At 45.4% G+C, this 23,618-nt stretch overlaps 1 protein-coding gene across 1 annotated transcript; it reads left to right on the top strand.

Moving 5' to 3' along the window:
• Nucleotides 1–7,995: 7,995 nt before the first annotated feature.
• LOC122946151 (CCN family member 1-like) lies at nt 7,996–22,243 on the top strand. The gene is made up of 5 exons (XM_044305555.1): nt 7,996–8,157; nt 15,388–15,601; nt 17,891–18,262; nt 18,546–18,739; nt 18,830–22,243. Exons 1-5 carry the CDS (start codon nt 8,092–8,094, stop codon nt 19,130–19,132), a joined length of 1,149 nt encoding a protein of 382 aa, XP_044161490.1. The 5' UTR covers nt 7,996–8,091; the 3' UTR covers nt 19,133–22,243.
• Nucleotides 22,244–23,618: the final 1,375 nt, after the last annotated feature.

Here is a 23,618-nt window from a genome sequence, read left to right as displayed (position 1 = left end):
TGGGCTTCATTGTCAATCGGGAGAAGTCCTGTCTGATCCCTTCTCAGTCCATGGAATTTCTCGGATTCCGGTTGGATTCTCTGTCCTTGACTCTCAGTCTTCCCCCCTCGAAGGTGCGGTCGATCCGCAAGGAGTTGCGTCGCACTCTGATCCTTCCGCAGATTTCTCTTCGTCATTTGGCCAGGGTGATAGGTCTCTTGTCATCCTCCATTCAGGCTATCTTCCCGGCTCCCCTTCATTATCGGGCCCTGCAGCGCCTCAAAATCGCTCACCTGCATGCCGGGGCCTCTTATGCGGACCTTATCTCTTTGGATCACGAGACGAGGGACGAGTTGACATGGTGGATTGCCAACCTCTCTGCCTGGAATGGCAGGGCTCTGTTCGGCCCGCGCCCAGATGTTGTGATAGAGTCGGACGCCAGCCTTCACGGTTGGGGCGCGCATTGCGAGGGTGTCTCCACGGGAGGTCCGTGGTCCACGGTGGAGTCTCACTTACACATCAATGCTCTGGAACTCCTGGCGGGTTCCTTTGCTGTCCGCAGCTTCACCAGTGGGAGGGCCACGGCCTGCATTCGCCTTCGCATGGACAATGTCTCGGCCGTCCGTTACATCAATTCCATGGGAGGTACCCGTTCGAGGATGTTTACGCACCTAGCCAAAGACTTCTGGGATTATTGCCTGTCCAATGGAGTTTCGGTTGTGGCGGAATATCTTCCGGGATTGCACAATACCCTGGCCGATTGGAGTTCTCGCTACATCTCAGACACCAGCGACTGGAGATTAGACGGGGAGATATTTTCTACCATCGGATCTCTTTGGGGCCCGTTTTCGATAGACCTTTTCGCGTCCCGCTGGAACGCCCAGCTGCCCAGGTACTTCAGTTGGAGGCCGGACCCGTCCGCGGAGGCGGTGGATGCTTTTCTCCAGAGTTGGTCGACGGATGTGATGTATGCATTCCCACCGTTCTCGATGATTCCCCGGACCTTGGCCAAGATTCGTCTTCAGGTCTCGGAACTAGTACTGGTACTTCCCTTCTGGAGCGCGCAGTCGTGGTTTCCACAGCTGTTGGAACTTCTGGTGGAGATTCCCAGGTTACTTCCTGTCCGGACATCGCTGTTGCTGGATCCGCTGAGCCATCCTCATCCGCTGATTCTGGAGGGATCCCTACGTCTTCTGGCCTGCAGGGTGTCGGGTTATCCTGGCAGACCGAGGGACTTTCGGAGACGGCTATCTTCCTTTTGGAGAACGCATGGGCTCCAGGGACCAGGAGAGCCTATAAGTCAGCTTGGCGATCCTGGGCTGGTTGGTGCGGCCTTCGGAACTTGGATCCCACTACAGCCTCTGTAGGCGATGTGGTTCAGTTCCTCAGTACTCTGTATGACGAGGGTAAGGCCTATCGGACTATAAACGTGTTTCGATCAGCCATTTCCTCCGGTCATAGGGGATTTGATGGCTGTTCGGCCGGCCGTCATCCGTTGGTATGCCGGTTGCTTAAAGGGTCTCGCTTTGCACGCCCTCCCAGGCCTCGTTTTTCTAGTTCTTGGGACGTTTCGTCCGTGCTGTCTTTCCTGTCGTCTTGGCATTCCAACGAGGGTTTGTCCCTTCGCCAGTTATCGGCTAAATTGGTGACGCTTTTTTGCTTGATTTCTTGCAAATGGGTCTCGGACGTCCGGGCATTAGATTTTGACGCCCGGTCCTTTACTCCTGAGGGTGTTACGTTCAACATTTCCCGGCGTACCAAGACTGGTATCACTTCGGTCTCTTATCCTGTGTTTCCTTCTTCAGCGGCGCTCTGTCCGGTCGCGTGTCTGAAGGAGTACGAGTCCAGAACGCGATCCTTGCGGTCACCCTCTGCTGCTCAGTTGTTTATTTCTTTCCGTAGACCTTTTGCTCCGGTTGCCGCGGTTACTCTGTCGCGTTGGGTGAAGTGGATCTTGTCTCTCGCGGGTATAGATACTTCCATTTTTACGGCACATTCTGTTCGCGGCGCTTCCGCGACTTCCTTGGCTCTTTCCGGTGCGCGCCTAGAAGACGTCATGAGGTTGGCGGACTGGTCTCGTGTCTCCACGTTTCGGGAATTTTATTTTAGGCCGGATCCGCATGTGTTTGCTTCTATAGTGGATAGACTTTGAACTAGCAATATGAGCCTCCGTGTCTTGAAATAGAATTGAATGATTTTCCTAAAATATGACGTAAAGTCATGATTTTATGAAAGACACGGAGGCGAGTATTGCCCCGCCCGTGTTTTATCCCTCCCAGAGGTGCAGTTATTTATGTTTCTATATTGTATGCATGTATTTTGTCATTTTTGGTATTCCAACTGTTAAGGCTGTGTCAACGGTTATTGCGTTTTTCTTGCCTTGTATGCCGCTAAGTCGCTTCTATAGGAATTCCGCATTGCAGTGCTGGAGATTATCTGTTGTTTTTTCTCTCTCTTTTCAAGGTTGATCTCATCCTGTTCGGTGGAGAGTTGAACGGTTTTGCTGCATTTTCTGTTTGCCGTTTCTTCAAGTCGGTGGTTCAAGCCATGTTGGTCTTCCGGGTGGCGTTTCTCCTGGTTTCGGCTGTTCCTGTTTGATTCGTTAAGGACGTTCTGAAGACAAAGAAAGAGGAGGAAGGACTTGAGGGGTGGTCCCTTTATACTGGGGCTAGGGGGAGGGCTGTGTGCCCATTGGTGGATTTTGTTGTCTAATTCTTTGCTGCTATTTTGTGAAGTAAAGAAAGGGTTAAGCAATACTCGCCTCCGTGTCTTTCATAAAATCATGACTTTACGTCATATTTTAGGAAAATCATTCAATTATCGCTTCCAAGATCTCCATGCTGCAGGCCGCACTCCAAGCTCTGGGCTTTCCCAGGATCATCAGCCCAGCTCCCCTCCCCTCCACCTGGGTCAGAAGCCATGAGCCCTCCCTGCAGGGAGCTCAGCACCACACGTCTATCCTCTCCTATGGACAAGAATAGAACTACTATAATACTGCTCCTATGTACAAGAATAGAACTACTATAATACTGCCTCCTATGTACAAGAATATAACTACTATAATACTGCCTCCTATGTACAAGAATATAACTACTATAATACTGCTCCTGTGTACAAGAATATAACTACTATAATACTGCCTCCTATGTACAAGAATATAACTACTATAATACTGCTCCTGTGTACAAGAATATAACTACTATAATACTGTTCCTATGTACAAGAATATAACTACTATAATACTGCTCCTATGTACAAGAATATAACTACTATAATAATGCTCCTATGTACAGGAATATAACTACTATAATACTGCTCCTATGGACAAGAATATAACTACTATAATACTGCTCCTATGTACAAGAATATAACTACTATAATACTGCTCCTATGTACAGGAATATAACTACTATAATACTGCCTCCTATGTACAAGAATATAACTACTATAATACTGCTCCTATGTACAAGAATATAACTACTATAATACTGCTCCTATGTACAGGAATATAACTACTATAATACTGCCTCCTATGTACAATAATATAACTACTATAATACTGCTCCTATGTACAAGAATATAACTACTATAATACTGCTCCTATGTACAGGAATATAACTACTATAATACTGCTCCTATGTACAAGAATATAACTACTATAATACTGCTCCTATGTACAGGAATATAACTACTATAATACTGCTCCTATGTACAAGAATATAACTACTATAATACTGCTCCTATGTACAAGAATATAACTAGTATAATACTGCTCCTATGTACAAGGATATAACTACTATAATACTGCTCCTATGTACAAGAATATAACTACTATAATACTGCCTCCTATGTACAAGAATATAACTACTATAATACTGCTCCTATGTATAAGAATATAACTACTATAATACTGCCACTATGTACAAGAATATAACTACTATAATACTGCTCCTATGTACAGGAATATAACTACTATAATACTGCCTCCTATGTACAAGAATATAACTACTATACTACTGCTCCTATGTACAAGAAAATAACTACTATAATACTGCTCCTATGTACAAGAATATAACTACTATAATACTGCCTCCTATGTACAAGAATATAACTGCTATAATACTGCTCCTATGTACAAGAATATAACTGCTATAATACTGCTCCTATGTACAAGAATATAACTACTATAATACTGCTCCTATGTACAAGAATATAACTACTATAATACCGCTCCTATGTACAAGAATATAACTACTATAATACTGCTCCTATGTACAAGAATATAACTACTATAATACTGCTCCTATGTACAAGAATATAACTACTAAATACTGCTCCTATGTACAGGAATATAACTACTATAATACTGCTCCTATGTACAGGAATATAACTACTATAATACTGCCTCCTATGTACAAGAATATAACTACTATAATACTGCTCCTATGTACAAGAATATAACTACTATAATACTGCTCCTATGTACAAGAATATAACTACTATAATACTGCCTCCTATGTACAAGAATATAACTGCTATAATACTGCTCCTATGTACAAGAATATAACTGCTATAATACTGCTCCTATGTACAAGAATATAACTACTATAATACTGCTCCTATGTACAAGAATATAACTACTATAATACCGCTCCTATGTACAAGAATATAACTACTATAATACTGCTCCTATGTACAAGAATATAACTACTATAATACTGCTCCTATGTACAAGAATATAACTACTAAAATACTGCTCCTATGTACAGGAATATAACTACTATAATACTGCTCCTATGTACAGGAATATAACTACTATAATACTGCCTCCTATGTACAAGAATATAACTACTATAATACTGCTCCTATGTACAAGAATATAACGACTATAATACTGCCTCCTATGTACAATAATATAACTACTATAATACTGCTCTTATGTACAAGAATATAACTACTATAATACTGCCTCCTATGTACAAGAATATAACTACTATAATACTGCTCCTATATACAAGAATATAGCTACTATAATACTGCTCCTATGTACAAGAATATAAGTACTATAATACTACCTCCTATGTACAAGAATATAACTACTATAATACTGCTCCTATGTACAAGAATATAACTACTATAATACTGCTCCTATGTAGCACACAGGCTGAACATGATTTCTGTCTTCTTCTCAGGGACATGACAGGTGAGCTGCAGGTCTCCGCGGTGTAGATGTTGCGGTTTTACATGTATTACTATTATACCACTATTACTGGATACTTTGGCCGTTCCTGACAACCATTAAACACTTTTCTCTCTCTCATTCGTCCATCAGTCCCAGTTCACTGCACAGATAGGCAGACTGGTTAGTCAGGACTCCAGGAGAACAGTTTGACAACCCCTGTGTGAGCTGCGATTATGAGGACACCGGTAGTCACCCAGCTTTCCCCAGCACAGATATAAGTAAGGAGCAGGTAAAACAACACTGGGGAGTTCACTGACGATGTAACGCCATCCCTCCTCCTCGTTTATCTCCCCCTCCCATATTCATCACAGTCATATTTAGTCATTATTAAAGCGATGTCCCAGTATGGCCACTTATAACAAGGACTATATTTACTGGGAATACTGGGGTGGGCCACAGGTGAGGATGGGGGGGGGGGGGTCGTGTTGTGGTTACAGAGTAAACAGCGGGGGTCCAAAATAACTGATGAAGAACAGGAGACTAGGAGAGAGACTCAGAGGAGAGATGGCGGATTGTAAGGAGGAAGAAGTGGGGAATGAATGAGGAGAAGGTAGGGATTGGCAGAACATTGAATGAATGATATAAAGGTAGGGATTGAAGGGAAGAGGAATGAAGGAAAGGTTGGGATAATTAAGGGATGAAGAGCATATGATCAAGGAGAGAATAGTGTAGGCGATAAATAGAGTGAAAGAGGAAAAGGTAGGGACTGAGCGGGAATGAAAAGGCGATGAATGAAGGGAGAGATTAAATGGGGGCTGTGAAAGAAGAACCAGTGCATGAATGAGGAGAAGGAGTGAGGAATGCACAGAGGAATAATTGAGGAGAATGTAGGGATTGTGCAGGAAATTTTTTGAATGAATGAAATATGAATGAATGTTATAAAGGTAGGGATTGAAGGGAGGATAAATGAAGGGAAGGTTGGGATAATTATGGCATGTGATTAGGGTGAAAATAGGTATTATAATAAAGAGAGTAAAGAATAAAAAGGTAGGGATTGAGGGGGAATGAAAAGGGGATGAATGAAGGGAAAGATTAAATGATAATGAAAAGGGAAGAGCGGGGATTGTGAAAGAATAACCAGAGCATGAATGAGGAGAAGGAGTAGGGAATGCACAGAGTAATAATTGAGGAGAATGTAGGGATTATGCAGAAACTTACCTGAATGAATGATATTAAAGGGATTGAAGAGAGGATGAATAAAGAGAAAATAGGCATTGCCGAGGTGATAGAGCAAATGAGGAAAAGGTAGGGATTGAGAAGGAATGAAGAGAGTTTGAATTAAAGTAACAATTAAACGGGTAATGAAAGGGGGAATGGAAAGTGTAAACAGGAGGAATGAAGAGATGGTGGGGATTGTAGGGAAAGAGAATGAATGGAGAGAATGTAGGGATTGGGAAGGAAATTAAATGAAGGAAGGAAAAGTAGATAATGAATAGAGAATAAATGAGGAAAAAGTAGGCAATATGAAGGGATGAGGAGGGCAAAAGGTAGGGATCATCCAGGTAATAGAGTACAAGGGGAAGGGTAGGGATTGGGAGGGAATGAAGGGGGTGAATGATGAGAATGTAGGGATTAAATGGTAATGAAGAGGGGAAGAAGAGGAAATGTGGGGATTGAGGGAGGAAGGAAGGGATTGGGAAGAATATTTAAAAGGATGGATGAAGAGAAAGTAGGGATTGTAGGGAATGAACACAGAATAAATGAGGAAAAGGAAGGGATTGGGAAGGAATGAAGAAAGTAAGAGGGGGAGTAAGCAGGCAAAGAATAAATAGAGGAATGAGGGAAAGGTAGGGAATGTAGGGAATGAGCAGCGTGTGAATGTGTGGAAGGGGCATTGTGTCATGAATGAATGAGGGAGAAGTAGGGATCACAGAGGAATAAAAAGAGGAGGATTGAGAAGAGAAGGATCAGAAAGAATGAAGAAATCAGCTTATGGCGTTGGCTCAGTGAGGCTACCATAGAGGAAGACCACACAGGCAGAGAATTTCCTGCAGCCATCACTAGGGGGAGCTCTCTATATACAGATTGATACAGCTCCCACTGAGTTCATTGCTAGCTGTATAACTTCATAGGCAGTGAGCTCCCCCTATTGGTGGCGGCAGGTACATAGAATATTATTCCTATGTGAAGAGAGCATTATCCTCCAGCCACCACTAGGGGCAGCTCTTTACATGCGGCTTTATACAACTCCATTGAGTTCAATGCTAGCTGTATAACTTCATAGGCAGTGAGCTCCCCCTATTGGTGGCGGCAGGTACATAGAATATTATTCCTATGTGAAGAGAGCATTATCCTCCAGCCACCATTAGGGGGAGCTAATGCTGGTGATACAGCTAGCATTGAGCTCAATGGGAGCTCTATACTTCTGTATGTAGAGCGCTCCCCCTAGTGGTGGCAGCACACAGCTAGAATTTTATGCTGATACCAAGGGAACTACTGATCTATGATTATCAGCTGGGGCGCTGGGTGACAGACCTGTGCTAGAAATCTCCCAAGTGACTCACCCCCTTATTTTACCCCCACATGCCTCTGATCAGGATGGGACTGTGACTGTCTGTGGCATTCAGGGAGAGCTGACAACTGTGCCCTGAGTCGCTGCTATTCTTAGTCAGTGGCGCTTCCCCGAGCGGCCTGCAGGTGGCGGTGCTGAGACTCCTCTGCCTGGTTCTCTCAGGCGATGCCAGGGCTGGGTGACGTCACGGAGGGGGGCGGGGCCGCGGCATGCCCTGTATATAAGGCAGCAGCTGGCAGAGTTTTGTCAATGAACCGCTGAGACTCGCGGGTGATCTGTGGCTCCGGGCAGCCTGGCACCAGCACAACCCCCTGCCCACAGCGTGACCGAGGATCCCTGGTCCTGTGCCCCCTGGACAATGCCCGCCGCCCTCTGCCCGGGAGCCCTGCTGCTGCTGGCGGCCACTGCCTGCGCCCTGAGGACGGTGAGTGCGCGGCTATTTCTGTATGGGAGACCCCCACCCCCACTGCCAAAGTGACATTGACTACTGCTCTGCTCATTCTCTGGACCGTGGGCATGCTGAGAGTTGTTGTCCCTCAGCAGCGTAGCATATACAAAAGAATGTTGTAGGACTACAAATCCCAGCATTGCTGCTGCCTGCTAGAGCATGCTGGGAGTTGCAGTTCCTAAGCAGCCTAGCATGTTCTAATCCTGTCCTTGTTAATGAGTGCTGTAGAACAACACATCCCAGCACTACTACTGCTGGACATGCTGGGGGTTGTAGTTCTGCAGCTGATAGACTAGACTTTAACATTGTCTAAAGAATGTTGTAGGACTACAAATCCCGGCATTACTGCCAGAACTTGCTGGGAGTTGTAGTTCCTAAGCAGCCTAGCATGTTCTAATCCTGTCCTTCCCAATGAATGCTGTAGAACTACAAATCCCAGCACTTCCACTGCTGACTGTGGACATGTTGGGGGTTGTATTTCCTCAGCAGCATATGATTATATAAGAGATCTCATTGTGTCTAATGAATGTTACAGCACTACAACTCCCAGCATTGCAGACAGAGCATGCAGGGAGTTGTAGTTCCTATGCAGCCTAGCATGAAATTATAATGTTATCCTTCCTAATGAGTGCTGTAGGACTACACATCCCAGCACTACTTCTGCTCTTTACTCGGGCATGGACATGCTGGGGGTTGTAGTTCCTCAGCCACATAGCATGCTTTTATCAGTACAGTGGACCTAAAGCGTCAGCATTCCCAATGAGGTGCTGTGGAACTACAAATCCCAGCATGGCAGCCCCCCTCTATTTAGCTAGCAGCTGCACAGACATGCTGGGAGTTGTAGTTCCTCAGCTTTATAGATATTCTAGACTGATGAGTGCCAGATCCCAACAGTACTCTGGATCTGCTGAGAGTTGTAGTTCCTCGGCAGATGTACAGGTTATTAGGCAGTGACCCCCTGATTGTGATTTAGCTACAGCTGTGCAGCCAGATGTTGGGGGACTACAGCTCCCATCATTCCTTGTATCTCTCGGAGTTGTAGTTCAGGGAGAGGTGCAGGTTGCTGTGCACTGGTCCGCAGAGCTTGCATTCGTTTAGAGACGTTGGGGGGGTCGTTCTCTTTTTGCGGCGCCCCCTCCCACGTGTCTGCGGGGGGGGGGGGGCGATGGGAAACAATCCCTTCTTTCTGGTCTGCCATTAGTGATTTCCTCCCCGGCTTTATTATAATCAATGACTTTGTTGTGATGCGGAGATCAAAGTCTCTTTATTGCGGCTGCTGATTGGTGGGGGGCCGGCGGAGCCCATTAACCCCTTCCGTGCCGTCTCGGTGTGAAAGCATTCCCCAGTACCTGGAAATTCCGTTGTTTTACTCATCTGTCCCTGGAAAAGCTGGGTGGCAACCAAACAGTGCATAACTCGTCCGAAATTCTGGGTGATGCCCCCCCCCCCCCCTCAGTGGATGGCATCGTAGCTTTGCATTTGGTTTAGAACCACAAGTGCCAGCATGTCCTGCCAGCTGCAGAGGTTGTCAGTCTGTGCTGGGACTGGTAGAGACCATGTCTACTAATGGGGTTATCACTGTGGGTGGCATTATAAAGGTGGCAGATGCCACCCCACCTAGAAAAGGAAAGGGTCTGTCCCTTTAAGGAAAGCTGGGTGATTCCTGACTGGTGACCCGCCTTATACTTCATGCCCACTATAAATACCAGGCGTCAGGTTTGTAAACAGCGGGCGCCGCTCTCGCCCTCTGCGTCCTTGTGTAGATCACATTTCAAGGGACTCGGCGCGAGGATTTGATATTCTTCTCGACGTGAGATCCTGAAGGGAAAACATCCGATGGGAAGACCCCACATTCCTGCATTGAGTGACTGACCGGGTGGGGGGGCTCCGTAAGGCCTCCATGGGCTCAACCTATGTATGACCCATAGATTGCCCCCTCCGGGGGGAAAAAATATATATGCAAATGAGCTCACCCCGCTGCCTATGGGAACGGTTAACCCTTACAGCCCCTGAGCGGCGATATAGCTACCATTTAGGAGTTTGGGAAAGCTGGGTGATGGTGGGCGTATTTGTGGCCATGTTGGTTCCGGTCCGTTCCTGGAAAGCTGGGTGGCAACCAATATGACCGTCCATGCATTTCCAGTAGGTTTGGATATGACATTGCAGCAGATTTTCCCTTCAGGAGCTTGGAAGAGCTGTGTGGTAAGCCGCATTGGAGGGCTTGTCGGCGGTACAACCTCCGAGCTGCCACAGTCATTGAATTCTCATTACAGAATGACCCTTCATCTAGGGTTCCCCTGGTGACCCCTGTGACCTTCTGTACTCAGCTGCCGCTGGCGGCGGTCCAGGCGTCCCCTCTGCTGGGTATCACTCACTGCATGCTGCTCCGGGGGGGCGATGGTCGGGAGTTCAGCTCTGGAAGTATTTGGAATATCAGATTTTTCAGATTTTGTCTTGCAAGATTCCTCCTGTACTCCTATAACTACTACTGGCAGCCATCGGGCCCGGCTTTCCAGACACCCTGAAAGGCTACGTTGCCATCTGGGGTTATATACTAAGGGTGTGTTCACACACTGGGGTAACATGGGGCAGAGCTGCTGCCACGAAGAGGAGCCACACACCAAAAAACGAGGGAAACCCACATTTACATAGAGATTCCATCCAGGGTAATACCAGGTCCCGGTGTCAGTCTTCACTGTAGCTCTCACATTCTTTTTATGGATCAGGAGGCTCAGGATGAGCAGGAGACAGGTTAAGGGATATATAATATTTTCTAGGTGCCCGTGTTACATCTCGCCAGCCAGTGCGCTAAATGTGGGTGGCATTGTGCAGTTAATAGGCAACACGTGGCATGGCGGGGTAAGTGGCTTACTTGGCAGGAGGGCAGGGTGCCCGGCCACGGACCCTGGATCATCACCAAATTCCTGGTGTGGTGGGAAGAATGCCCTCAGGGCGACGCGGCTGGCGGGGATGGATGGTGCCATCTTTGTTCATTGAAGACATGACTGTGATGTTGTTTTGGTATTATTTGGACATGGTACGGTACTATTACATTGACACTGTTTGGCTTTATGGTTTTTTATATGGCGATATCATGCTGGCCCTCCTTGGCAATGTTATGTTCACACCGTACGATGTTGCCGTGTGGTACTATTAGGCCTGGTGAGTAGGCACTGTATGGCACTACTGTATAGGCGCTTTGCTGCTATGTTGGTTCTGTATGGGTGCGGTAATATAGTGCAGACCTATAGGGGGAGATGATCAAACTCCCATAGCAACCAATCAGATTCCACCTTTCATTTTCCAAAGAAGCTGTGAAAAATATAAGGTGGAATCTGATTGGTTGCCTCAGGCGAGTAAGCCAGTTCTACCTGACACCAGTTTGATAAATCTCCCCCATAATGTATGGCGTTATGTTGGTACTTTTGGGGTTTGGCAGTGTTATGTGGGCTCTGTATGGCTCTACATTGGTACTGTATGGGTATAGTAGTAGTATTGTGTAGGCTGTGTATGGCTCTACATTGGTACTGTATGGGTATAGTAGTAGTATTGTGTATGGCACTACATTGGTACTGTATGGGTATAGTAGTAGTATTGTGTAGGCCCTGTATGGCACTGTATGGGTACGGCAGTAATGTGTATGCACTCTATGGGTATGGCAGTGTTATGTAGGCTCTGTATGGCTCTACATTGGTACGGCAGTATTGTGTTGGCTGTATGCCTCTACATTGGTACTGTATGGGTATGGCAGTATTGTGTAGGCTGTATGGCTCTACATTGGTACTGTATGGGTATGGCAGTATTGTGTATGCACTCTATGGGTATGGCAGTGTTATGTAGGCTCTGTATGGCACTACATTGGTACTGTATGGGTATGGCAGTACTGTGTTGGCTGTATGGCTCTACATTGGTACTGTATGGGTACGGCAGTATTGTGTATGCACTCTATGGGGATGGCAGTGTTATGTAGGCTCTGTATGGCACTACATTGGTACTCTATGGGTATGGCAGTATTGTGTAGGCTGTATGGCTCTACATTGGTACTCTATGGGTATGGCAGTATTGTGTAGGCTGTGTATGGCACTACATTGGTACTGTATGGGTACGGCAGTATTGTGTATGCACTCTATGGGTCTACATTGGCACTGTATGGGTACGGCAGTATTGTGTATGCACTCTATGGGTCTACATTGGTACTGTATGGGTACGGCAGTATTGTGTATGCACTCTATGGGTATGGCAGTGTTATGTAGGCTCTGTATGGCTCTACATTGGTACTCTGTGGGTATGGAAGTATTGTGTAGGCTGTATGGCTCTACATTGGTACTCTGGGTAAGGCAGTATTGTGCAGGTTGTGTATGGCACTACATTGGTACTGTATGGGTATGGCAGTATTGTGTAAGCTCTGTATGGCTCTACATTGGTACTCTGAGTATGGTGGTATTCTTACTTTTTTCCTTGAGACAGTTTTCATCATCTGATACTTTATTTTGTAGCTGGTCCTATTACTAATGTTATGTCCTATCCTGTGGCTTGTGTTTCATGTAAGATATTTCTGAAGAGAATCCGGGAGTGCATTGTATCGCTGTCAGTGCGGGCGGTTATCTGGCCGTCACCATCGGGAGGTTACGTTTTTCATATTCATCATGTAGATAAGGCCTTTCCCACACGACCGTATGGCTTTTTCAGTGTTTTGCGGTCCGTTTCTCAAAGATCCGTTGTTCTGTTTCCGTTTTTCCGTATGGCATATACAGTAAATACATAGAAAAAATTGGGCTGGGCATAACATTTTCAATAAATGGTTCCGCAGGAACGGATACGGAAGACATACGGATGCATTTCCGTATGTGTTCTTTTTTTTTTTTGCAGACCCATTGACTTGAATGGAGCCACGGAACGTGATTTGCGGGCAATAATAGGACATGTTCTATCTTGGAACGGAAATCCGGAATGCTTTCCATTATTTTTTTTTTTCTGTGGAACTATTGAAATGAATGGTTCCGTTTACCGAACGCAAAAAACGGCCCGGAAAAGGAAAACGGTTGTGTGAAAGAGGCCTAATAGGGAGACGTTTGAGTCGTAGCGGCTCGGATCGTACTGCTTATCAAGTGAGGAGAGGCTTAGATACATGGCTCAGCAGACATGAAAGGCTTAGATACCATCTGTATCACATGTGATCTGCTTAGATTCAGCATACAGTATCACACATGATAGCATTAGATACACCAAGTCAGCAGTCGGACTCCTCAGACGTATCAAACATAAAACGCTTAGATACGCAGGCTTAGCAGCTCAGCAGGCAGCATAATATATATATAGCGGTAATATTTTCTGGAAACTGCTAGATGCTATTTTTAATCGTGGCAGAACTGTGCGGTCGGAGTAAATATTTTCCTCGTCTTTCCCTCTTCTTACCTTTTTTCCAGTCCTGAACTGGTTATCATAACACGAGTAGTAAAGTGGCGCTCTGTTAATCCCACAGTCACAGTTCCTGCCCTGTCCAAATCCTGTGAGTGATGCCAGGTCTGAGGCGGAGCTGCTATGAGTCAGCCGGTCACGTGCCCCTTTGTTTATGCCAGTCTTTGGCTGCCCGTGCAGGAATTAGATGTAACTTGAGAATTAAACTAAGAATTTACAGGTTTCACATGAACTTAATGTGCGACATCCACAGCGGCTGAGAACCACAAGCTAAAGATAGATTCCTAGCAGAGTCCATCTTTATAACATCTCTGACTGGATTTTATCTCTGCAGTACCAAGTAGGCATCATGTCTACTACCGTAATACTGCCCCCTATGTACAGGAATATAACTACTATAATACTGCTCCTATGTGCAGGAATATAACTACTATAATACTGCCTCCTATGTACAAGAATATAACTACTATAATACTGCTCCTATGTATAAGAATATAACTACTATAATACTGCTCCTATGTACAGGAATATAACTACTATAATACTGCTCCTATGTACAAGAATATAACTACTATAATACTGCTCCTATGTACAAGAATATAACTACTATAATACTGCCTCCTATGTACAAGAATATAACTACTATAATACTGCCTCCTATGTACAAGAATATATCTACTATAATACTGCTCCTATGTACAAGAATATAACTACTATAATACTGCCTCCTGTGTACAATAATATAACTACTATAATACTGCCCCCTATGTACAGGAATATAACTACTATAATACTGCTCCTATGTGCAGGAATATAACTACTATAATACTGCTCCTATGTACAAGAATATAACTACTATAATACTGCTCCTATGTACAAGAATATAACTACTATAATACTGCCTCCTATGTACAAGAATATAACTGCTATAATACTGCTCCTATATACAAGAATATAACTACTATAATACTGCTCCTATGTACAAGAATATAACTACTATAATACTGCTCCTGTGTACAGGAATATAACTACTATAATACCGCTTCTATGTACAAGAATATAACTACCATAATACTGCCTCCTATGTACAAGAATATAACTACTATAATACTGCCTCCTATGTACAAGAATATAACTACTATAATACTGCCTCCTATGTACAAGAATATAACTACTATAATACTGCTCCTATGTACAAGAATATAACTACTATAATACTGCCCCTATGTACAAGAATATAACTACTATAATACTGCTCCTATGTACAAGAATATAACTGCTATAATACTGCTGCCCCTGTGAATAAGAATATACATTCAGAGTGAATGCTCCTTGCAGTGTTGTTCGCAGCAGGTTATTTGATCTCTCTTCCTCAGACCTGACATTGTGTTGTTATCCGCTACGATGTGTTAATATCCTCGTCCACTATAACGCCGCTCTTGTGGTTTTTAGTAACGCTCTATGGCTCCACATTACACATGTAAGGGCTGTTGATGAACATGGCTGCCCAGTTGTCAGTCACCATTCGCTCCCTCACAAGGTCAGATGAGTATTTGGCGCTGGATGGTTGTCGCGCTGTCGGGTGCGTTGTCGGAGATGGCATTGTCCTTCTGCTTCTCGCTACAATCCTGTGCCCAATGTTACCATTACATTTCCCACAATGCAATAGTGTACGGCATGCTGCGGGCAGACACTGAATCAGCAGGGGCTGCAGGGATATGTGAGGTCTTGGATGTGAATAGAGTCTAGGCTGCTTTGTCACTCAAGGTGTTTTGTGCTTTCTCTAAGGGGGAACCATCGTGCCCATCAACCTGCCTCTGCCCCAAGACACCCTCTACGTGTGCCCCTGGCATCAGCCTGGTAACGGACAGCTGTGGATGCTGCAAGGTCTGTGCCCGTCAGTACAACCAGGACTGCGATCTGAGACATCCCTGTGATCACATCAAGGGCCTGCACTGTGACTTTGGGGCTGACCCTTCATCAACCAGGGGCATCTGCCGTGGTAGGTAGCGATCCAACTCGCATCCTGCTAGTATCTAGGGTGCGAGATAAGGGGCTGCCCGATGCCTTCGAAGCTCTTTATCTTTGTGGGACTATGGGTTCTAGAAATCGCCTCTCTGAGACCCTTGAATAGTCTCATGAAATTGCCCTGACTCTAGGCAAGCAGGAGTCCAGTGGGCGGGGGCCACAGAAACGCACATACAAGAATCTTGCTTCAATAGGCTGTGAGATAAGGGGCTGCCTGATGCCTTCGGCGCTCCTTATCTCTGTGGAACTATGGGTCAAGTAAATGAAGTGTAACATCTCCGACTATTTGTAGGCTACGCAACATACTGTAGTGGAGCCTATGGGGGCGGGGGCATGACAAAGGATCGAATGTGCTACATTTTAATTAACCTGACCAATAGCTCCACAAAGATAAGCAGCACAGAAGACATCAGGCAGCCCCTTATCTCGCACCCTATTGAAGCAATATTCTTGTATGTGCGTTTCTGTGGCCCCACCCTCTGGACTCTTGCTTGCTTTGAGTCAGGTCTATGTCATGGAACTTCTCAAGGGTCTCAGAGAGGGGACATTTTCAGCCCCCCAATCGGGCATTTCTAGACCCCCATAGTCCCGCAGAGAAGAGCAGCACCAAAGGCATCAGGGAGCCCCTTATCTCGCACCCTATTAAAGCAATCGTCTTGTATGTGGGTTTCTGTGGCCCCGCCCACTGGACTCTTGCTTGCTTTGAGTCAGGGCTATTTTTTATGGGACTTCTTAAGGGGCTCTGAGAGGGGACCTTTTTAAGCCCTCTAATTTGGGTATTTCTAGAAGGGGACATAATTGGCACCATACGCACAGTTAGGGCATCCGTCAGGCTGGGCACCTTTGCTCTGGGCGCACCTCTAGCAATGTTTATCACCCGTAAAAATTGGCTATAACATGGGGCCCTGAAGCAGAATAATTGGGCTTGGCTGGGGACCCAGTTTAGGGTGTAATTGCATTTAGATTTGCACCTCTCTTACCTATCACAACTCATTAGTAGAAGATGAGCTCGATGTCCGCCAGGCAATAAGCTGGTATTTGGCTGCGGTTCTGAAGAGCAGATATAATCTAAGTCAACACCGCACCTGGCAAGACGTCTCGCCAGCTATCGTCTGCAGATAACCCGCCCTGGGACTGTAAACACTTGGGCTCTGCTCCACCAGTATAATGGCCCTGAACCTTTATAATTCCGAAGCGCTGGCACTGCCCGCCTTCTGCTAACGAGCGCGGTGTTTCCAAGAGACAGACATTGATTTCACACAATGTTCTTGTGGGCGTAGAAGTTTACTGCGGATCGCGTTACGAGGCTCCCAGATTGTAACCGCCTGACCCCGTGGTGACTTCCGAGTAATTCTTGGACTTTGGTTATCTTAAAGGAACATGTGTGAAATATTTAAAGGAACCCCTTCAGCTTGAGATGCTTTTGGGATGGCCTCCTAAACAAATTCCAAGGTCACGGCCCAATGAGTCATGAAAGGGGTCGTACCAGGGTCTACACAAATTTAAAGAGGTTTACTTTGGGATACGCCTAGAGCGATGGGGGTCCAATTGACTTAAGGGGTTTTGGTACGTTTGGTAGTGGCTGTGTCCAGTATTGCAGCTCACTTCACTTGCAGTACCAGACACAGCCACTACTAAATGTCCGGCGCTGTGTAGTGGACACTGTGGCCCCTTCAGTTAGCGGATTGATGGCGCCTCCTTGCTGCTGCCCCCTTTACGTCACCCTTAAGTAGCCAGTTTTAGGAGGACACGCACACAGTCTTATAGATAGGGGGACCTCCCAACTCTCCCCTGACAGTGAAAGGTTGGGCATGTTGGATTTCAGTCAACCAATCCTTTTGCTCTCAGAAGATAAGCTGCCACCAAAGGTGTCTGATAGGAGCTTTCTCCCCTCTCCCCTGTTCATATTATAGACACAAGCTGAACATGCATGTATATGGGGGGATAGGGTGAGATAGCGCCAGCCCAAAGAGCATTTGGCCAACAGCTATCTGAGTCTATGGTCAGCCTTATTTTTCCATCCCTAGAAACCTCCAAGTAGGACAACATGGTTTGGTTCTTCCCAGGACTTCAAAGCCCTTGGGAATTGAGAAGGTCTAAGTTAAATTCTAGATTTTGGTCATATTAAGTCCATTTGTTCTCAATGTGTCACGCTGGAGTCCATCCTGGGGGCACAAACTTTCCCTTATGTGATGACTGCATCTCTTCTTTCCAGGTCTCATAGACAATTTGATTCTAATATTGATATTTTTACCTTCTCCAGCAAAGTCTGAAGGTCGTCCTTGTGAATTCTTCGGCCAAATCTATCAAAACGGAGAGAACTTTCAACCCAACTGCAAGCACCAGTGCTCGTGCATGGATGGAGTGGTGGGATGTATGCCCCTGTGTCCTCAGGAAATGGCCCTGCCTAGCGTGGATTGCATTAATCCCAGACTTGTGAAGGTCCCAGGACAGTGCTGTGAGGAGTGGATGTGTGATAGCAACCACATCTCAGAGGACTCGGGAGACACCACCACTGGAGACGTGGATGATATTTTAAAGTCATCTGAAGAAAACCTTGACCAGGAGGATGTGGAACCTGTATCCAGCAACGAGCTCATTACATTGGTCCGAAATGGATTTAAAGTGGAAACAGGTAAGTTGTAGAGACTCCCTCATCTTAGAAGCACCAATTATGTATGTTCATTCATGGTGTACCTAGTGGTTTTTGCTTAATCTAACATGGACACATGGTGCTGTATAGACCAGGGGTGCCCATATTTCCACTGGAAATGCTCAACCCATAGTTCAACATTTAAGACCTCATGGTTGCCACTATTGGGTTCATCAATGTCTTCAGAGCCCTAGAATATCTGTGGAGAAAGAAAACTGCAATCAGGGCAACTTTTCATTATTTTTTAAAAAAAATCCACTTACAGGTCTGGGTCCTCATCCCCAACCAGATCGCTCCAGCTGTGCCATCCAAACAACCGAATGGTCTCAGTGCTCTAAATCCTGTGGCATGGGACTATCCTCCAGGATAACCAACGATAACCCTCAATGCAAGCTCATGAAGGAGACCCGCTTGTGCCAAATCCGGCCCTGCAAAGACCCATTACCATCCAAACCCAAGGTAAAGTGTTTTTTTTTAAATTGACCCTAAACAGATAGTGAGTCCATTGACTTTTTCATGTTTTGTAATTTGATTCCTTTCTCCACCTAGAATGGCAAGAAATGCACAAGAACAAAGAAAGCCAAGCAAGCAATGCATTTCACCTATGCCGGCTGCACCAGCGTGCGTAGGTACAAGCCAAACTACTGTGGCTCCTGCACGGATGGCCGATGCTGCACCCCATCCAAAACTAGAACCATGAGGGTGCGCTTCCGTTGTGACGATGGAGACACTTTCCAGAAAAGCATGATGTGGATTGAAAAGTGCAGGTGCCACCAAAACTGTCCCTATCCCAACGAGTTATCTTACCCTCATTACCGGTTACACAATGATATTCACAAATTCACAGACTGAGTGGCCGAAATGGCTTTCTTGCAGACTTATGGGGTGGTGGCCTTGAAAACAAAATGGTTCCTCATCCTTCAAACTATTTCCAACTTGCAGGGCCCGACCACCCAAGATTGGGTAGTGATATAGTGGACAGTGTATCATGTTGTAAGTGGTCTAGTGATGCACTACTTTATCATTGACCCTCTTGAAAAAAATTAATGGAATGGAAGAGTGGCGCACGTCACGGGCTTCGCAGTGGTAGAGAGGCAGATTTATTCCAATGTGGCCGAAAAGATACATTAGCCGTAAAAGTTCAGCACAATTAGACTGTAGAGGAGTCCCGGACGCGGGAAAATTCAGGGTATCTGTACAGTTGAGCAGTATTATGACATAGTGGACTGTAGACGTCCCACCAAGTCACTCATCGCATTGACAAGCTCTCGAGCTGTGGTGGTGATCCTCGGAGAACATGGTAAGATGTCTTCTGACTTCAGCTTATGAGGAGACCTCATGTCAACGTGATCTCCTATAAGTATCTGAGAAATAGTGTAGATAAGAGGAATGGTTGTATTGACGGCCATTGTCAACAATGTAGACCTTGTAGATCATGACTTGTGTATCCCCTGAAGACCAAGACAAACCCAATTAGGTTTAAGACATGGTTTAAGACCTGTTCGATTAGGATGGTCAAACACTGGTGGTCACCTTAAGACATGATCTAGTAACAGGACTAGTGAGACCTAGCTCAAAGTTAATTTTTGGGTTTGAAACTAGACAACATGAAGATTTTGAGAACTTCATGGGCTACTATTAACCCTAAAATGGGTCTCTCATGACCTGAAAGGGATGGTTCATTAAACTGAGGTTTCTATCTACAGACCGTTCAGGATTATTTTGTGTACCGCCCGCCATCTTTCAGGATGTGCATTTATGTGGTGATTGGTGGAGAAGGAACAGTCCTCATATGGTCTGATACTACCGAGAATCATAGAGGGGATTCTCCGAGACAGGAAATAAGGGAATTATAAACTACGATATGGTATAGTAGTTTTACGGAAAGGCACTTTAATAAAAATTGGACCGTTTGCTGCTTTTTAAAACTCCTTCATTTGTTCATTGCCCCTTTGACCCAGGTAGGGGACATCCACCACAGGGTGGTGCTTTACTGAAAGTAAAGTTGAGGGAAGAGCATCAGCCAGGGAGCAACCAAAGAATTAGCAGTTATAAAGATAAAAAATACTAAAAAATAAACAAGTATACAACCTATCATAATGGTCAGCTGTCAGGCATGGTCTACAAAAGCTGCTAATGGATTAAAAAAAAAAATAATAATTAATCCCCCATCCTTCTAAAAATTCAACACAACTGCAGTGTGTTAACCTCATATGGGGGTTTGCTACATGACAGTAGGAACCAGTGACATCACAGATAATGCAGCCAATGAATGCTCCAGGAACCAGTGACTTCACTGCGATTCCAGCCAATTAAAATACTTTGAGCCTGTGACATCACTAGAGGATTTACCAAGATCCGTATGAAACCCATAGCCATGCTTCTTTAATGAAATGAGTATCAAACCTTTTAACTTGTGTCTGCCACCCACCTAAAAACCCATTAGCAATTTGGAAAAATATTACCCTGTGACATCATGTTTACCAGTCACATGGTCATGTCATGTGACTTCAGTGTCTAATGACCCTATAGCTGGATTAGGTTATACTTTCCAGCCAATTGGTGGGATATGAGGGCACCATTTTTAATACAAACCTATGGGTAATTGTGTCGATTTAATTCAACGAACGTGGCTAAATATTTAGCCAAAAATCCTACTAATGCTGGAAACCTCCCTTTAAGGGAAGGGTCAAATGAAAAAGGTTGGCATGGGTTCATAGAGATATATTATAACACTGGGCAGTTATACTTTTGTTCAACCAGTTGGAGGTTATGCAGCACACAGTAGCGGTCGTAACTTAGTGGTCAAGTCTCCACCCCCTTCATATGGCACATTATGGTGCTTGCATTTCTCTAGGCCTTGTGATCAATACTGCCACCTGTGTGCCTTATGTTCGGAACAGGGGTGCAAATATTTTTGAAATGCTGAAAAAAAAAAAAATTTGTGCCTTATAACCAACACGTGGCTTAAAGGCTATGTACACCTTTGGGGGTATTTTTAAAAATTATTGTATTGTACTCATTTTCAGCTAAAAATCTTTTTTTCAATTGGTCTTTATAAAAAAATTGTGAGCCTTTCTCTCTGTACAGCCTTAAGATTCTCTATTAGCCAGCTGTCTGTTTTCACTCTGTTCCATCAGGCAGCTCAGCTGACGGCTCCTTATCTCTGATCTCTGACATTGTAGCTCAATTCTTATCTTACCGATAAGAATGTGGCGTAAATAAATGTTCATGACCTTTTAGTAATTTAGAAATAAGGGTTATTAGATGACCGGCACAAAGTTAAAGTATGATTCACACAGCTAGACTGTTAACCCTTTTGTTGTGACAGAATGGCTTAATATTTTTTAATAAAGACCAATTGAAAAAAACTTTTTTACCCCAAAATAAGTGAAATTCAATCATAAAAAAAAAAATTGCCCCCGAAGGTGTATATAGCCTTTAAGGAAGAAGTGCACAGAAGGGGTGACAACTGCTTGTTTTCACTATGCAATATTTGCTTGCCGGTAGAGGTATACGCTTTGTGGTTTTCATTCCCCTCCATCTAATTTTTTGCCCCCTTTTTCCTTCTATGTTATGTTATGGGGGCGCTAATTAGCATAACCCCGCCCACATTGCCTTCCCAAATAGTGATTAATGGACAGGTACGGTTGGCATAACAAGAAACGGGGATAATCCAGAGACCTATATGGACCCAGCCATTGGCAGGAAGCAGTTAGACTACTAAGCCACGCCCCTTGCGCAATTTTCATTTTTAAACTCTGATGTGGTGACACGCTGATAACAGTGGGTTACCCCCTGCGGGGTGGGGCGTTGCCTGATTTGGCCTTGGTTTGTACATAGGCTTTTAACCCTTTTATGGCTCTTGTGACTGTGATTTTAATATACACGTTTCTTGTATGTCCGTCAGTATTACAAGCTTTTATATGTAAATTAATATTAAAAAAAGGTGTTTTTAATTGTTTTGTTTTTGTCCGAGTCATGATTTGGAGATGTTCTTCCACCATGGTACATTCATACATTGGAACCTGAGGTGATTTTTCTAGAAAAATTATTCCTGAATGTATTTTTAAGGCCTCAAAATCTAGTACCATGATGCAACTGGGCTCCACTTTCAGACTTCTCAGATTGGGCCAGGCTTATGCCTAATTTAGGAGCTGGACCACTGTCACGTGCTGGAGGCCCAAGGCAGACCTCCGGGACGTCATGCAAACAGGACACAGGCAAAACAGACCAAGGGCCCACAGAGAACTTTATTACAAGTGTAAATAAAGCACATGACAGTAAGCAGGTTAGGCAATAGTGGTAGCACCTACCACACAACCAAGTTCACCGGCAGACCAGAGGCAAATGGGGATGAACTGGGCGCACCTCCAGGAAGGTCCCGATACACTTGAAACCACCAGCGGAAAGACAACAAAACTGGAACCCACGTAAACACAGGACATGGAACAGACAACGAGACGAACAGGAACCAGTACAGAAGCAGAGGCCTGGACCCCAAGCAGAATGGAAGCATGGCGGTCTCAGGCAGAGCTGCACACAGACTAGAGATTCTCCCTCCGTAGAACCCAGGGACCCCAGGAGAGCACTGCCAGGCTATCAGATGCAGGAGAGCACGGCCAGGCTATCAGATGCAGGCGAGCACGGCCAGGCTATCAGATGCAGCAGAGCACGGCCAGGCTATCAGATGCAGCAGAGCACGGCCAGGCTATCAGATGCAGCAGAGCACGGCCAGGCTATCAGATGCAGCAGAGCACGGCCAGGCTATCAGATGCAGCAGAGCACTGCCAGGCTATCAGATGCAGCAGAGCACGGCCTGGCTATCAGATGCAGCAGAGCACGGCCTGGCTATCAGATGCAGGAGAGCACGGCCAGGCTATCAGATGCAGGAGAGCACTGCCAGGCTATCAGATGCAGCAGAGCACGGCCAGGCTATCAGATGCAGCAGAGCACGGCCTGGCTATCAGATGCAGCAGAGCACTGCCAGGCTATCAGATGCAGCAGAGCACGGCCTGGCTATCAGATGCAGCAGAGCACTGCCAGGCTATCAGATGCAGCAGAGCACGGCCTGGCTATCAGATGCAGCAGAGCACTGCCAGGCTATCAGATGCAGCAGAGCACTGCCAGGCTATCAGATGCAGCAGAGCACGGCCAGGCTATCAGATGCAGCAGAGCACTGCCAGGCTATCAGATGCAGCAGAGCACTGCCAGGCTATCAGATGCAGCAGAGCACTGCCAGGCTATCAGATGCAGCAGAGCACTGCCAGGCTATCAGATGCAGCAGAGCACTGCCAGGCTATCAGATGCAGCAGAGCACGGCCAGGCTATCAGATGC

Source organism: Bufo gargarizans, chromosome 9, assembly GCF_014858855.1.
Source record: "Bufo gargarizans isolate SCDJY-AF-19 chromosome 9, ASM1485885v1, whole genome shotgun sequence".
Classification (NCBI taxonomy): Eukaryota; Metazoa; Chordata; class Amphibia; order Anura; family Bufonidae; genus Bufo; species Bufo gargarizans.
The sequence above is the reverse complement of the archived record's forward strand: the minus strand, read 5'-3'. Positions and strand labels throughout refer to the sequence as shown.